General features: G+C 44.6%; 1 protein-coding gene across 1 annotated transcript; it reads left to right on the top strand.

Annotated features, from left to right (window-relative positions):
- The first annotated feature begins 4,318 nt into the window (after positions 1 to 4,318).
- On the top strand, positions 4,319 to 15,866 carry ism2b (isthmin 2b). The gene is made up of 6 exons (XM_056295030.1): positions 4,319 to 4,419; positions 8,547 to 8,798; positions 10,701 to 11,043; positions 13,317 to 13,454; positions 15,045 to 15,113; positions 15,349 to 15,866. Exons 1-6 carry the CDS (start codon positions 4,342 to 4,344, stop codon positions 15,864 to 15,866), a joined length of 1,398 nt encoding a protein of 465 aa, XP_056151005.1. The 5' UTR covers positions 4,319 to 4,341.
- Positions 15,867 to 17,396: the final 1,530 nt, after the last annotated feature.

Below are 17,396 nucleotides of genomic sequence, written 5' to 3'. Positions count from 1 at the left end.
ATCTCCTCACCATCATCCAATCCGCTGTCCAGTTCTGCTTCACCTCTCCCCCGACACGCTCGTCAGAGCTGAAGTCCGCATGGGTCCACCTCTCTTCGTACACCTGCACATCGGGGTCGCTGGTTAGACTGCGAGCTTGATGTGTTTGGATGTGTTCTGTAATCTGTCCAACTGAATGGTCCGTAGCGAGGGGGAGGCCAAAAAGTCATCCACAACACGATTTTCGTTTTACGAAGTTTATCCAGAGCCATTTGGGTTGTCCTGACTTACCATGACTGCATTTGTGTCCGACTTAACGTAAAGTCTTACTTCTGTGTGCACACTTGAATTCTATTAAGTCCTATTTGTGCAATAATAATAATAATAGCAGCAGCGTAAACTTTCTCTGTAATTTCGACAACTTAAAGCAAAATAGATTCCCTCCTGTCATGGGTTACCGCTCATGCACAAGGGGGGAAAAAAAAAGAAGAATATATATATATATAGTTGTAGGAAAAAAAACTTGATTACAAAGCAGATGGGTATGTATGGCTATGTGTTAAAGGTTTTTGTCCTACACCTATCTTAATATCCTGCTCCTCATTTGTTGAGCACTTTTATCAACACCATTGACGGTTTCTGGAAGAAAAAAAATGCTACATATATAAATGAGAAAAAGGTTTATAACCATTGTCATGATGCACACAAGTTTAAAGATGATATAAATGTAAATAATATTTATCCCGGCATCTGTAGAATACTGCCTTAGGGTAGCATCCCAACCTCAAAGAAAGAAACGTTATTTCAAAGGAGTAGCATAGGCACGTGTCCTTCATATGTATTTATCTGGTGGCTTTTCTCCTAATCACTTTTACTTGAACAGAGAGTAAAGTATATTGGGTTCTTTCCCCTTACCAAAGGATGTATATGTACAGATATATTTTCTACCTGTTTTTTTTTTTTTTGCTTTAAATGCAAAGCACCTGTTGAGAATAGAATTTAAGACATTAACGGGGAAAAGAAGCCCTGAAAGAGCGAGAGCAAGTAATATTTTTCAAGGCTCATTTTCTAGAAATATTTTTCAGCCTTATTTACTGTTTACACCTGCACTCAAACACTTGAGCCCGATGTCTTTAACATTTCTATAAGCTAATGAGCGACATGTGTGATTTTTTTTTTTTAAGCGTTCTAACATTCTCACTCAAGTGCTTTGTTGTCGGTCTGTGTTGACGTATCCAGCTCCTGAACACGGTGATGCACTGTAACCTCAATCTGTACGAATGACGATGCTCCGCCCGCGCTCATCTGATGTACAGACGGCTTTATTTATTTAAAAACAGCTTGATTTTCTGTCATCCGTCACTTTTGTGTGTGTGTGTGTGTGTGTGTGTGTGTGTGTGTGTGTGTGTGTGTGTGTGTGTGTGTGTGTGTGTGTGCGTGTGTGTGTGTGGGCATGTGGGTGTGTGGGAAGTGTACCTTTTCATCCAAAAGGCAGCTCCAAATATGTCACGGTGTATCGTGTGTATTTTAGCTGACTACTTTACGTGTCTTACTTCAGCACCATTACTACTGACAGGCATTGTAAATGCACAGATGATGTAGTCACTGAAAGTTGCAGGCTTTGTTTGGGCATTTCTCACAATGTCAAAACAGACTTACTCCGTCTTACTGTATACTCTGTGGTCATCTTATCTAATGGCATTCCTGATTGACCTGCTTTCCACTGTTGTGTTTTTGTTTTGTTATATTGTTTCCTCTTTTGTATATGTGCTAACATAGACGGACCACCTATTCCTATGTTATGTGTACCACTGTCAAACATGTAATCCTTGTGCGTATGTTAATGTTCTTTCACTTTGATGATGTGAATTTTAAAACACTTGTCGATGATTGGGTCATATCAGTGTAGCCAGCTGGAAGGCTGGCCATTGTTTGGCATGGTGATCATTCCTTTAAATATTCGTGACGATAACTAAATGCAGACATCTACAGATGCTTTTATCGGTGGTTTTGGCATGTGAGCACACTATGCCAGCTATAAGCGTCACTTTTTTTTTTAAAATAATGTACATCCATTAGAAATGTACTGCATGGTTGTCTTTCAGTGACAGTCATTCCAAAGTGGGTTTTTCTTTTCTTTTCCACAAAAACAAGGTGGCTTGAGTAACAGTCGAGTCGAGTGATGTATTTGATTCAGCAAGCATGATAGATATAAACGGTAGAGCATACGACAATACAATCTGGAGTTTTGCACCTAACCTCTGCACGGAGTGTTTTTGCTTTGACATTAAAACAAGCAAAGCTGCCTTTCAAACTGTCTGGAAACCCATTCAGGAAGGAGCCTTTGTCATTTTCCGGTCCTCTCTTTGGAGGCACAGTGTGATTGCGCACGGCGACATGACCGTTCCTCTCAGCAGGTCTTTCTTTGGTTGTCAACCTAACCATTAAAAACGGGAGTTATTTGAATTGCTGTTTGATCCCAGGTGACATTGTTCAGCCTACCTCGAACAGACCTGTGAACTGACCTGCAGTGACCATTGGAAACTTCCTTATCACTCGCGTTTACCCTTGGAAAGTTCATTGTATTTGGGTGAAAGATAAACCACTTAGAGGGGTTTGTAAAGCCATGGTATATGTTGACCATGCTGTTGGAAACAGTGCTGCAAAGATTAAATCACTCTCTTTGTATTGAGTTCTTTAATGGGTCTGTTTATTTACAGCAGGACACCACACCGTTGTACAACCAAAAAGTCGATAACAAATCCGGTCGGAAACACTTTTTGTCGTTATAGTCATTTATAGATATGGAGCTTTCTCCCATTGCTGCTACAAGGGCATTCAGGTTTTGCCTTTATCTGTGTTGGACATTGCTGCATCTTATTATTTTAACCAAGTGGAAACACCACAGCAATGTCCAGTGGTGAATATGGTGGTGGTGGTAAGGGGGGGGGGTGGTGAATATGGTGGTGGTGGTGGGGGGGGGTTCGTTAAACAGACTCACCCCTCTTTGAGAGCACATGTCTGGTTAAGGCATAGTTCTGTGATTACATTTCCCATTTGTGTTTATTATTACAGCATACTTTATTTATTTATGTATTTATTTTAGTAATCCTACGATCATTAAATCACAGAAAATGTAAGCAGTTCATCTGGACCGTTCTTACGTGGGTCACTGAGCCTGCATGAAGACTTACGACCATACGATCATTATACTTGCGACTGTCAAGAGTTCATTTTCTCTCAGAGCTCAGCCGCTGCAGCGTCCGCAGCACTTTAGTGGCCCTGCACTTCACCAGGGCTCATGTAGCCACGTGTAAAGCAGACAGAGTTTAACCCGGGGGTGGGGGTGGGGGGGGGCAGCATCATCCCCTTCAACCCCCACTCAAAACAAACCCCGTGTGTGCATGCGAGTCCACGTTCGTTGTACCTCCACACCCGGCAGGCAGGAAATAGAGAACTTCACCATTAAACCCCCCTCCACCACCACCCACCCCTCTATAGAGCTGGCAGCAAATGAGCATGCCCACCCCCCCCCCCCCCTTATTCTTCCAGCATCGCTCCTCTCGCAAACCAAATCAATGCGTGCGCAAAAAGGCAAAAGTTTACCGAGCCCCGTTGGCTCACCGTTCGCACACACACACACACACACACACACACACACACACACACACACACACACACATCACACCACGACACGACACGACACAAACCCAGTGCGGATGAACTTCACCCGGATAACGGATTAACGTGTCAGAAACGAAACGAGCAGCATCCTGTGAGCTCCAGATGTCAATGTATTGGAAGAAGAAACACCACCCACGGCGCCATGACTCACCGGCTCAAAGTAGCTGAATGAGCGCCCGCCGGTGCGGACGGGGAGATTTGCGTGGGGCATCTTCTATTTTTTTTATTATCATAATTATTTTTTTTGTTGAGGGGGGGGGGGTTTGGGGTCCCCTGTGGTCCTTAAAAAAGCTGTCCCCAGTCGTCTTGCTTTATGGACGGATGTGCTGGATGGCGGACCGTGGACTGTGACCCAGACTAGAGAAGACATGGACAGCGCGCTGCCGGCCGCCCCCGGGCGCGCATCTCCATAAAGCGACGACGCTCCGCCGCCGTCAAGGTCGAGCGAGTTTGTCCGCGCGGAGTCAAGACTCCCGGGGAAACCGATGGACAGGAAACACCGCGCGCCCTGAAGCCAAGAGCCGCGGTTGACCGGAGCAGTCCCAAAGTTTATCATCCTCTCACGAGGGAGAAGTTTTGTTTTTGGTTTGTTTGTTTTTTTCCTTCATTGTCGCGGGTGAAAAGATGCGTCAAATCCGCGGGAGAGTTGAGATGCTGACGGTGACCTGGTTAATACTTATGGTCAGTTTGGTTGCGACTTTTCCCACCAGGCACAAGAATGTCGCCCATAAGCTCCATAACGGCGTGTCTTTAGGGGTAAGTTATTTTCTTCCCTTCTTCTTCTTCTTCTTCTTCTTCTTCTTCTTCTTCTTCTTCTTCTTCTTCTTCTTCTTCTTCCTCTTCCTCTTCCTCTTCCTCTTCTTCTGCCGTGCATTACCTGTGTGCATTGGCTTTCCGTTATTAGCTGGGGATAATAATTTGTCCTGGGACATCTTAATCTCACCTGTGACTGACAAAACAGCCTCCTGGTGAAACTAACTGATACCCTGTCAACCTTCTCTTTGAAATGTTTCCTCCCGCATCCTCTTCAGTTTCCCGCATACCGCTTATAAAGTTATAGGCTACCAATTATACTTGTAATTGATTGACATTGTATCTAGAGATTTCCAATAACACATACATTATAATGAGAAAGTATGAATAAGTTTATGAATACGTTTTTTCCCCAGCAAGCATCAATGTTTAGCGAAATAGTTCCTGTTGATGTGGTCACTATGGAGACAATGAAACGTCCGGTTGAACTATAATGGTGTCCACTCTTCTTCAGAAGTACAGGCTGATGCCCGTTGTTTCTTTTTTTGTTTGTTTTTCTTTTTCCATTAACATGAAAGTACATTAAAGTAGCAGAGAAGAGTTTCCAGCACCCTCTATGCATTCAAACACTCAGCACACAACCTGTGTGGTGTTTATGTTACACGTGGACACAAATGGATATCAAAGTCTGAGTGTGTGTGTGTGTGTGGTGTGTCTGTGCATGTGTGTGTTTATGCCGTGCATGCTTGCGCATGAGTGTCGGCCCTCAGCGTTTTGCCTTTGAGCTTTCCTTCTTGTGTGGCCTCCCGCTGTCGTCGCCGGTTTGATTTTTGTCAGTGTAGATGTCACAGAGGAGCCCTGCAGAGAGGAAGGGAAGCAGGTTGCTGATGAAAACGACATGCTTTGGCATTTGCCATTGTGAGTCTCATGCCCCAAAACGGCACATTTGGTGACCGTGCACCTTTCGCTCGTGTCCTGGTAGATACTGATCCAAAAGGACTGGCATGTGTGGATGTGGAGGTGGAGGAGGAGGAGGGGGGGTAGTGGACTGGTAGGGTAGTACAGTAAAGCGCAGCAAAGCAACCAGAGGCTTATGTAACCAGGGTAAGGCGAACCCTTCGCAGCTCTCTCACTAGAGCCAGGGTCAAAGGTCACTCCCCTGATTGTTTATGTTGGCCCTTTTTTGTGTTAATGTGGAATTTCCTGTTTTTTGGTTTTACCCTCATCTCTCGGGGAGGAGGAGGAGGAGGGGTTTGTGTTGTAGTGTTGGTGGCCTCTTTTCCAAAAATCAAGACCTGTTTGCCCTCTTTGTTTGCTACCCCCCACCTCCCCGAACTCACCCCGATTCCACTAAGCCCGCATTTGCCCCCCCCCCACTTCCCCCCCCCTCATATCCAAAGGCGCCGATCAAAGAGGGCCGATAGTTTATTGTTCTTCTGTAATGGTTTGGAAACAGCCAAGTGCAGAAGCCTTTGATATCTGTGGTCACGTAAATCAGGGCTGCCACACCGCCTGCCTGCCCCCCCCACCCCCCAACTGCTCCCCTGCCGCCCGACCTCCACCTCTTCCCTATTCCCGAATCTGTGTCACCATCAACAGCAGCAGCGGCGGCCCTAAATGGATCCAGTGTCCCCCCCAGTCACCCCGACACCGGCTTTGATTTACGGGAGCAGCGGGTGTGGACTCCTCTGTGGTGTTTGGTGTGCAGAGAGAGAGAGAGAGAGAGCAAGAGAGAGAGAGAGAGCGAGAGCAAGAGAGCGAGAGACAAAGAGTGAGGGGCAGTTTTCCAGGCCAAGTCTGTAAGTCTCCCCCTGCATCCCTGCAGACCCCGTTAAGACACGCCACATGCCGTCAGCCAATGGGCCTTTGATCATGGGGAGCCCCCTCTGCCGAGAGGAGGAGAGGACGGCAGGAGGAGAAGGGGATCAGAGAGGACGGGGGGGGGGGAGAAGAAAGGAGGAGCACGAGTGATATACAGGGGTTAAGGAATACAGGATCCAGATGTTAAACAAGAAGAGATGAGATGAAGGGTGTGAAAGTATGTGGCCTCCCTCATGACTCCGGCCTTGAGTCATATCTGTGTGTCGTTTGAGTCAGCATATGCACGTGTCACGTGTGTGTGTTTGTGTCTGCAGGTGAGTGTGTTTGCGTGTGTCGTGTACATGCCAACCAGTTGGAATATCTTTATACTGATTCTGTTTGTGCAACTGGATGTCCGTCTGCCAGCAGGGTAATATTGTTAAGCTGGTTTCCTCCGGGAGTAAAAATCCAGTGGAGCCAGGTGCAAAAAGGCTGGAGCGACTGGTAGCGACTTTTGTAGAAAATCAGCATATATCTTAAAAATGTGTGAATGGTTAAGGTCTCGTTGTCTGGTGAGGGCAATACATGGGGTGTGAGGTAGCAGCAGTGAAAGGACGGTGCTGGCACAGTGATATGCAACACCTCTCAAATCCAGCACTGACGGTGCCAAGCTCAGTTAGAGACAATAGGCCCTCCTCTAAAAATACGAACCAATCGAAAGCCCTCAGTGTTCCCCTCTCATTTACCCTCAGATATAGCATGGTGTAATTCATGGAATCACAATATCTAATTTTGCAGTGATTTTCAAAGATCGGGGACATTTTGTGCACATTTTGTGTGCATTCAAAGTGCATGTAAAGGGGGTGCAGTGTTTTAAGGGTTGAGTCCCATGAAGAAAAAAAAAGCTTGCGGGGTCCTACTCAAAAAAGTAAATGGTAAATGGGCTGCATTTTATATAGCACTTCCAAATATTAATCTGCTCTCAAAATACAACATTTTATTCATTTTTTCATATGCAGAAGATAAAAAAGCACACATTTTTCGGCTGCTGACTTCTTCAGTGTGTCGAGTCCCATATAAGTTCATTTATATTATATATTTTTACTAGGATTTGTTAAATTGTTGTCTTTGTCTCTGTTGAATAGAATGCGAAAGGCTGTCTTTGCAAAACTGTTGTGTTTGGTGAAACTTGCATTTGTTGCAATATCTGCAAGAAATGGTTAATGTGCAATGAATGGTTTCTTTCGGTGAAAAATAATTTGGACGTGTTGCTACAGGGAGGGGGAAGTCTTCTTTTCACCTGTTTGTCTTTGACCTCTTCTCTTTCCAGCCCCTATGTATTCATATGACTGCATGTGACCAACTTGATAATGCCTTTTCTTTTTGTATGGGGCTATCGCAGACAGCCAGTGAACCGTACGCAGCGCCACAACTACAATACCCAAACCATACCGCCAGCAGCCTAGATATTTTGCCCTTTAACCTCATGTATTCTGCACTGTGTATACCACAAACTGGCCCAGCTCCATCTGCGAGGTCCTTGCCCGACATAAGTGGGGTGTACAGTCAGTGCATAACACAGTCAGGTGTGAAATAAAGATGTGTCCTTTAATTTGCAGGAAAAAAATACTACCCAGTCCTTTTCATATTCCACCCCCCCCACACACACACACATTTTTTTTTTGATTTGCTGAAGATTGATTGATAGATTGATAATGGATAGATGGTTGACCTAACATCTGTGGTGGTTGTCCTGCAGAAGCCTTTAGAGAGGAAGTTAACTGCTGGTGTCGGTGGCAGGGTGGCTGGTTCAGACACACTCGGGCCAGCCCAGGGGTCCCACGCCTCCCAGGCCCTCTCATTAAAGCTAAAAGAGAGTCTCTCTGGCATAGGCCCCTCTTTGTCCAAGGCATGGGTCCCATGGGTGTTGTGGGAAAAAAAAAAGAAAGAAGAATGAAATGAATGAGGACTGGTCGGTCGTCTGGCTGACTGGTTGGTTGTCTCAGTGGCTTTTTAGATTTGCTGGTCAAGCTGAGGAATGGCAGATATTTTCATCCATCTTTCTGGAAATAAGGTTTTCTTGAGTTATCAGTTAAACAATAAAACAAGGATTTTCAAGAGTTTTTTTTTTACAATATGATATTGTCAAAAGTTTACTGCCTGTCATCCTGATGTCCATATTTGATTAGGGTAATTTCATCAAAACAAACCAACCAACCAACCAACAAAAAAAACAAACAAACAAAAACACAACACTGAGGGAAAAAAAATGTCCTGTATCATAACTTAACTGTCTTCCCCGTCATGTCTGTACTTTCATTTATACTCAGGCCCATGGCCAGCCACCTCAGAATGGCAGGGTCCAGTATGTCCCTGAGGCTCTGGAGCAGCAGAACCAGGTCCAGAGTCTGCTGCCCGAACCTCACAGCCACCAGAGGAGGTGGTCCCACTCCCAGCACCGCTCTGTAGGGGTTCTCCCACAGCCTGAGCCTGAAGAGGAGACTAAACCCTTCATCCTGGACCTCAAAAATTTCCCAGATCTGGCCACTGCCGACATCAACTCACAGAATCCCAACATCCAGGTCAGTGTTATGATGGGAATTCAACCTGCTTTGTCACGGACAAACATTATGTCTTTTGCCTTTTGGGAAACATGAAAAAGACGACATGTCTTTAAGGGCTTTTAAGTGTGTGTGTGTGTGGGGCGGGTCTTTAATGGGTTTAAGTGTGTGTGTGTGTGGGGGGGGGGTCATAAAAATAGATCTCATGAGGCAATGAGGGCAAATACAGGTTGTCTATAAGCTATCGATGCCAAATAAGACAGAAACCTGGGAAGGGCTTTATATATTTGTCGCAATTCAGCTCTCACAGTCTATTATATAAGTGCATCCATCACATAGATATGAAGTCACGGACAGGTTAGATAGCCTTGCTAGTTCAAAAATAACCATAACTTTTTCCACTATGGATATAAAGTGTGGCAATGGAAAAAGCAGGGTTTCACTTAATGTATTACCCATCAAGTTCCCTTACTTTCCTCTACATTAGTCTTAATGTCCTCAGAAGTCATTCTGTTGAATGTATTTCAGGGTACCCCCCCCCCACACACACACACTGGTCGGTGCAGTCAGGATGTGGTTAAATGGGGCATAATAATGTTCATGTCTATATTACATTACATACCGAGCTCTAGCAGTCTAATTTTCATTGTCTTGATGCATCCAAATCCTGTGAATCACTCAGTTTCTCAGCCCATTTTAAGACCCGAGCTATCAATCATCATATTTGTTTTTCAAAACACTTGTCTCTCGACAAAGGTGCCGTACCCTGCAATGATCAAAAACAGTTTCTATTGCACTGGATCTGAGCCAACCTAACTGTTAACCCAAAGTGGCTGTCACAGCGGTTTGCAAAATCACTGTGAAAATGCAGAAATTTGCTCATTACTCTCCAGCTGTGAAAGGGACTTTGTCACTACTGAAGTGTCTAAGCTGACTCACACTGAGCCAATGAGAGGTAGTTAGCTAGCGCTAATGCTCACATTCTCTCCCGGAAAGAAAAAAAGAGAGCTCGGATAATTTGATTGTCTGCGTACTCATGCTCATGTCTGGCTGGATGGGTTGCACCCAGGAAGCAGATTTGGTTTCTTAAAATACCGCTTTGGTGACGCAAGTTGGTTGATTTCCCCCAGTGAGCTTTATACTCCTTGCTCACACATCAGAGATGTAGTGATATCGTCAGTTATCAATCACGGTTTGGTTTGCTTAGGACATGTTAAAAAACAGACTACTTTTTTAAGTAGCTCCGAGCTTTGCTTGTTAAGGATATCTTACATTGGCGTCTTGGGTCTGTAACTATAATAGCTTTGGATGAAAGTTGTTACCAATCCCATATTGTCACAATCGGGTGAAAACTGTGTATCTGCAGAGGAGCTAACTTTTTACAGGAAGTGAAACATCATTACTATTTCCCCATTATGTAACCATTATACAACGGATGGCTCAAATCAAGTAATCCGATTGGTTGGTAGCCGTGGTGCAACAACTCTATACAACGGCGACAACGTCCAGTTCCTTTACACAATTCAGTATCACTCCACTAGTACGTTGCATATGTGTGGGCAGCCAGGAGGGCCTATTTCTTTGTAAAACTATGCTTTACAAATGCTTTACAAACATGTTAATAAAAGCGGTCTTTCATATTGCCAGCAATATGCATAGCAATAGCTCGACAGGCCATGGATCAACGCCCCTTAGCCCTGATATGATCACAGTAAACCACGGCCTGTCGTGAGCTATTTCTTAAACATGAAATTTTCACAGGCTTTGTAGAACACGTTTCATGTCTAGAAACAATGATGGTGCTCACAAGCATCAAGGGGTAAAGAGAGAATCACCAAATTTGCAGATATATGGTTTGAATTCTCTTTAAGGGGTCGACTTTTACACTGAATTCACCTAAATTCCTCTCTCTGTCCATGTAAGGTAACCATTGAGGTGGTGGATGACCCTCAGATGGAGGTGGAAATGGACCTGGCCAAGGAAAAAGACTGGCTCCCCTCCTCCTCCTCCTCCTCCTCTCCTTCCTCAACGGTAGATTGGCTGGGAGGGAAGAAGCTCTTCTGGCCCCTGTTCTGGGGCTACACGGACGCTGATTCCAGCGAGGACAGTACCAGTCGTTCAGGGATGGGAGAAACAGGGGAGGAGGAGGAGGAGGAGGAAGATTATTCCCTGGATTATGGCAGTGAGGAACCCCTCCCTAGCGGTGTGGGTGGGGAGTGGGACAGTCGTTGGAACGAGGGCTGGGACCCAATGCAGAGCTACTATGGTGAGCTTTGCCAAGTGGTCCACTCACTGTCTGCCAATGCAGCCATATAAACACATTGCTGTTTCAAATGCATGTTTTAATGAGTTAGATTTAGTTCGATGTAAAAAATATTTTATTACAAACAAGCATTTAAAAATTATGAGTTTGGGTGGATTATTATTTTATTATCATTATTTCTTTTTGAAGAAAAATATGGCGTATGGGCTGATGTTTTGAAGGAAAAAAAGACAGTGGGAAAAATATTAAAGTTTTGGCAGATTTTTACCTTTTTATGGAAAATAAAACAATAGAAAACGTTAGTAGAGTTTGGGGGAACTTTTTTGCTTGCCTTTCAAGGACTACGTGATTTTTTTTTTAGCGGTTCTTTTTTTTGGGGGGGGCAGTGGATTTGTTTTTGTAGAGTTTGGGACGACTTTGTTTTATTTTTTGCTGGCCTTGCATGGCTTTTGTCTCTTTTTTTTTTTTTTACAAAATACCATAAATAATCAAACATTTTCCACTAATAGTGAAAGAGAGGGAAAGAGTGAGGGAATAGTTTGGATATAACACATGAATTCATACGTCAAGTGATGCCCAGTGAAAACCGGAGGGGACAGGAATATTTTAGGATGACAGAGAGAGAGGTTGAGAAGGGGGGGGGGAGCGAGGCTTAGCAGCGCTGCAGTGTGGACTGTCCTGACAGCCGGAGCGAGCCAGGAGATGCCAGTAGTGGAGGCGGCATGAGCACTCGACCATCAGCGCATTGTGGACTTTCGGCGCTTTGAAGTTTACACTGGTCGTGCCGGTCGTGGAGGCATGCCTTTTGAAGATGGGCCCGATGCGCTCGCTAATGGCAGCATGAGGCCGGCACTGTTCCCTGGGACAAAACAGCCCACTGCTTGTGGACAATTAGAGGGCAGATTGGGAACACAGAATGACAGGGGCCATTCGGACCGCCCTTTCATCCTTCCTTGGGCCCCCATGCTTCCCCCCCCTCAAAACCCTGACGGCCCTCACTGCCCTCTGCGGCCCAGCCTTTTGAGCCAGTTCAAGAATTTTGGGGGGCTTTCAGGGCTCTGCATAACATTTACGGCTTTGTTTTTTTTTTCTTCTCTTAATTCTGCTTTCCCTTGGTGGGAAAAATAGCAATGTGCCTCAGCATGCACAGATTATTGAGAGGCAAATATGGTGGACAAGGGTGGTGAGAGAGAGAGGGACAGAGAGAGTGAGTGAGAGAGAGAGAGAGAGAGAGAGACAGGGAGGGGAAGGTGAAAGAAGTAATGAGAGACGGTCAGTGTTAAATTGAGAAGGAGAGAACTGGACGAGCCAAAAGGGAAGAAATGTGAGGAAGAGAAAAGTAGAGAGAGAAAAGGGCAGTTTAAACTGGGCAAGGACAATGGAGCTGAAAACACAGCAGAGTCAGCAGGGTTGCACAGACTTTGGTTTTCGTGCTTCATGGTTGTTGTCTTAGATTTAAAGATTTCCTTAGATATAGATTCCCAAGCAAAATAGTCATGATATGGCACACAGGTGTATAAAAAAATCATTTGACCCATGTAATTTCTCTCACATTCATCTACTCGCATAAATGTAGACCAAGTGTAGAGCCTGTAAACCAGCAACAATGCCTGTTAAGTGGTCAGATCTGAAGGCTTGGTGAACATAAATCAAGGTTTCCTGCATTGGCCTCCCTTGTAATTAAGACTCCCCATTGACCCTGTTCCCGCCTGGCCACATGGAGAGTTGGCAACTCCCACAAAGACAAGATGCACTCTTGCTTCACCCGAGCTGGTATTTCTGCGCCCACCGCGCCTCTAATCTAGAGCCGCTTGATTTCGGTGTCATTAACACCACTAGGAAACTTGGTGTGCAGGCGTATCGACGCACCCCAGCGCCGTCTCTCTAATTTAACTGAGGCCTGCTTCAAAAGGCCATGGGTCTGCATGGGAAAAGGTTAGACCAGAAGAAAAACTGCCATTTACATTGACTGAGACTGGCTAGATGTCTTTAAATGTTACCCTGAGAGTTGGTGAACAGTCGGTCCACTGCTTGTGACGTCAATTCCTTCAGTGGAAAACTTGAAAATTGTTTCATTTTATTTCAGTTCTTTCATGATTTTTTGTGTAATATCCTGATTCTGCCCCAAAGGTCAAAATTTTCCACCACCACAGTATGTTGCACCTTGAATAGAATTACTCCCCCCCCCCCCCCATCGCATTTGTCTTAAACTATGAGTTTGTGTTACTGATCTTTTGTGTTTGTTTGTTTGTTTGTTTTCCCTTTTCCCCCCACAGAGAAGGAGTCAGATGACTGGACTGCCTGGTCCCCCTGCTCAGTAACCTGTGGACATGGTGAGAGGAAAAGGACCAAATCCTGTGGTTACTCCTGCACTCTGACAGAGGCCTCCAGGTGTGACCTGGAACCTTGTCCAGGTGAGTTGACCCTTACTTCAGTTTTCTGGAAGGTGCAGGTGTATTCTGTCAAAGCCAGCCAAATTCTCGCGAGCTTAGCTAGATTTGCTATGAGATATAAGTGGAGTCAGGACGTTCTGCACGCTTAAAGCATGCAGTGTATACTGCATGCTTTAATGCTATTGGGCCATATTACTCAGTATGGCCCGATAGCATTATGCATTATACTTGGCGGACTCATATCCAAGCAGAAGTGGAACCCTTCTTAACACCAGAAAAACTTGGTCACTTCCCCTTTGTCCATTTCAAATTAGCTGTAGCTTTTTCTTGACACCAAACATTTCATAAGCTAGGCTAAATAACATATTTTATCATAGAAAAAAACCCCAAAACATTTGAACTTGCAGAAACCAGCTGCTGCTCCTCCCGCTTTGTTGTCTACCATATTGCTATGGAATGCCCCCTCCCGGATTGGTCGTCTCTCACAAAACAACAAAGGCGCAAAAAATTATGGGATGGTTTCGATCTTTTCTTTTAGTGACCATATGCGCCATACTTATTTCTTTCCATCCATGTAGTATTCATATACTTCACTTGCATATTAATATTACACATAATACAATTTGCATACATGTGGTATGAAGAATTCAGACACAGTCATTGTCTGGAAAAGGGAATATAGAATCAACTAAGCCGGCAGCAGGAAGCTGTATAAACCAGTGAACCATGGGGAGCAGTTAAGATGATGACGACAACAATAAGTGCCGTATTTTGAAAACGACAGTAATGGCTGCACTAGGAGAAGTTAGTGTCAATGCTGCTATAGAATTAATTTTATTAAAGACTTCAACGAAGATGGCAAGACTCATGCACAGACATAATAATAACTACTTTCACTGAATTACCTGCTAGTGGTTGCGGTGTTTACTACTCGCAGAAAGGTGAATGGGGAAATTTGGCACTCTGGTTTTACGAGGAGTATGTGTATGTTCCCTCAATCCTGTTTCATTGAACTTAGATAAACTTAATCTAACCTACCTTAACCTGACTTAGCCTCAACCTCTACCTAACCCTAACCTTAACCCAACGCTCACCTTAACCCATAGCTAACCTATTCGACAGCTAACCCCCAGGACTGAGGGAACATAGAACTGGCCCCATTTTATGAGGTTTGCAGGGTTTGCAGCTATTTACAATTTAGCTCTGATTGATTAAAGGCTGGTCCGATTGCCTGCAAAGTAATTTTGGCCTACGCCCATTGACGACGCCCCTCAGACAAACAAATGCCATTAAACAGATCAGATACCTATTAGTCAGATCACAATGAGCAAAGGGAAATTTGTGGGCTAGCTTTGCAAAGCTAATTAACATGGTCTTCATTAGTCAAACTATTAGTTTGACATGAGCAGCCTTTTGTTTAAGCCATCATCATTGTTACATTTTTTGTTCCAACTTTTGATGTCTGTCACTCTTATATTGTTTATTTATCAAAAAAAAAAGTTTATGGATATTCTGTGGACATGACAAAAGAAGTCTAAAAAGAGGTTAATCCTGACTGTAGAGTGGCTACGCTGCTTAACCCAGCTTAATGTTCTTCTTTCTTCTTTGTAGATGATGTCAATACTGTTGTGGAGCCTTTCCCCTTTGAGATGGAGAATGGCACCGAAGCATTTGGTACAGGTCAGTTGAATGCATTTTGTGTTAGCAGAGAACATTAAGGAGGTCCCTTTAGGACCAATCCAACTGTTGAAAAAGGCCACTGATATTACAAATTCAAGAAAGCTTGCTTGAGTGGTAGTGGGATTGCCTACGGGTTGCCAGGTGCTCCAGACTCTATCTAAAAAGGAAGCTGTAGTCCTCACCAGTATCAATATAGGGCATGTTTTCTCACATGGGACTCTCCCCTTGCCTACAGATGTGGACAGCTGTGAGAAGTGGTTGAACTGTAAGAGCGAGTTCCTTCAGCGATACCTCCAGCAGGTCTTGTCCGAGCTCCCCAGCTGCCCCTGCTCCTACCCCTCCGAGTCAGCGTACACGGTGGTCAGCATTTTCGATGACAGCCAGGGGAGGCCCTACCGCTGGCGTGATGCCAGCAGCCCCAAGGAACGCCTGGACATCTATAAGCCGTCGGCACGTACTTGCATCCGCTCGACGCTCTCCAGCGACTCATCCACGCTGGCGGCGCAGCACTGCTGCTATGGTGATCGCGGGCGGCTGATCACGCGGGGGAAGGGCGCGGGCACGCCTAACCTCATCAGCACAGAGTTCTCGCCTGAGCTGCACTTCAAAGTGGACGTGCTTCCTTGGATCCTGTGCAAGGGAGACTGGAGTCGCTTCCATGCGGTGCGGCCACCCAACAACGGGCTGAGGTGCCCGGAGAACCCCCACGAAGACGTGTTCATGAATGAGCTGGAAGAGGCGAGGGAGTACTGAGGGGCTGTAGCCAAAACTACCACTTCATCCAGAGAGTCAGTGGGCCCAATCCTAACTTGAGAAGGGACTGCCTACCTTAAAAAAAAAGTCACGTTACACCTAGATCATGCATCAGGCATTGACAACAAATAAATGACTGACAGTTGTTCAGGTGTCGGTGAGAGATTTGAGGGGCTTTATGGAGGTGATAGTTATGTGTGCATGTCTCAAGTTAAGATTTGGCACAGTGTCCTGATTTCAGGCTTAACTGAGCTGAACTGAATACCATGAATGAAAAAAATGCAGTATTTTCCCAATGCTTGCCAACCTGATACACATCTGGCATGACATCAAACTTCCTCTTTTTTTATTTGATACATACTCCTGTGTGCGTGTGTGTAAGCATGATGTCTACCTACTGGCTTGTATTTTTTTTTCTTTTTGTGATATCCTGGAGCTCTTGTGGTTGACAAAATCAACATATGGTAAACATCTTAATCATGCTTAGATTTCACATTAGGAGAAAGATGATAATGGGTGGGTCATAATGATGAGAAACAGGGATGCGTGGGCAGATTCAACAAATGCATATTCCTGACTATGCTGCTAGCATTAATGAAGATATTTCAGGTCTGAAAGGTACTTAAGTGGGTATTGTAATAAGATTGGTTGAAGACAGTTTGAGAGGAATGTGTCAGTAGATTGAAGCGGACAGTACCGTTGACTCAGAATTTCCCAACATGCAAGCACAGTAACGTGTGTTTTAGATAACTGACGGGGGACTCTAGATTCTTATTATTAAGATTAATAGACATATTATAAGATATTTGAAATCATAACCAGTGCAGTAAGCTAAGGAATGGATATCAAACACACTATTGTCACTGATGAGCTTGCTGGTGAGTATTGTGATTGTATCTCTTAGGGCAGCAATTACACAGGAACAGCAAACTTGATTTTACATTGCTTGTCACACAGATCCATTTTTTTCACAGCTGTCTAGGAGAAAAATCTAGCTGGAAACTGTATTTCCTCACTAGTGGACAGCCATAAAAAAAGGAAGAAAACGAAAAAAAAAATCTGTGGCACCAAGAGTGAAAAATCATTTCGCTGACACCTTTGTAAGTGGGCCTTCTAAGTGTTTGCAGCGTATAAGGTTTTACACTCAGCGTAATGTTCACCGTGTCTTACAGATGTGTCTCTACAATGTTCTCAGGGGGACTAACCGACCATGATTAGAAAAAAAGAAAGAAAAGAAAAAAGAAATTGTCAATTTACCTCGACAAAGGAGCACTAATTTGGACCCTTTTGTCGGCGCACGTGTATGCAGATAGAGATTATTGGAAGGCTGCGGGAAGTGTAATTCAGATTAGGATTGACAAACAGATGACGCTTTTTTGCGCAGTTTCAGGGCGCAGTTGAGCCGCTGATACACATCATTATACACGAGTAGTTGGTTTCATAATGCTGCGTTGTGTTTGGTTAAAAAAAAAAAGATTTGCGGCGTGCATGGATAAGGAGACAAATTAGCCGCTGGCTAACCATTCCTAC

The sequence above is a fragment of the Lampris incognitus genome, chromosome 15 (genome assembly GCF_029633865.1).
Source record: "Lampris incognitus isolate fLamInc1 chromosome 15, fLamInc1.hap2, whole genome shotgun sequence".
In the NCBI taxonomy this organism is placed as follows: domain Eukaryota; kingdom Metazoa; phylum Chordata; class Actinopteri; order Lampriformes; family Lampridae; genus Lampris; species Lampris incognitus.
Note: the sequence above shows the minus strand (reverse complement) of the source record. Positions and strands in the feature narration are given on the sequence as shown.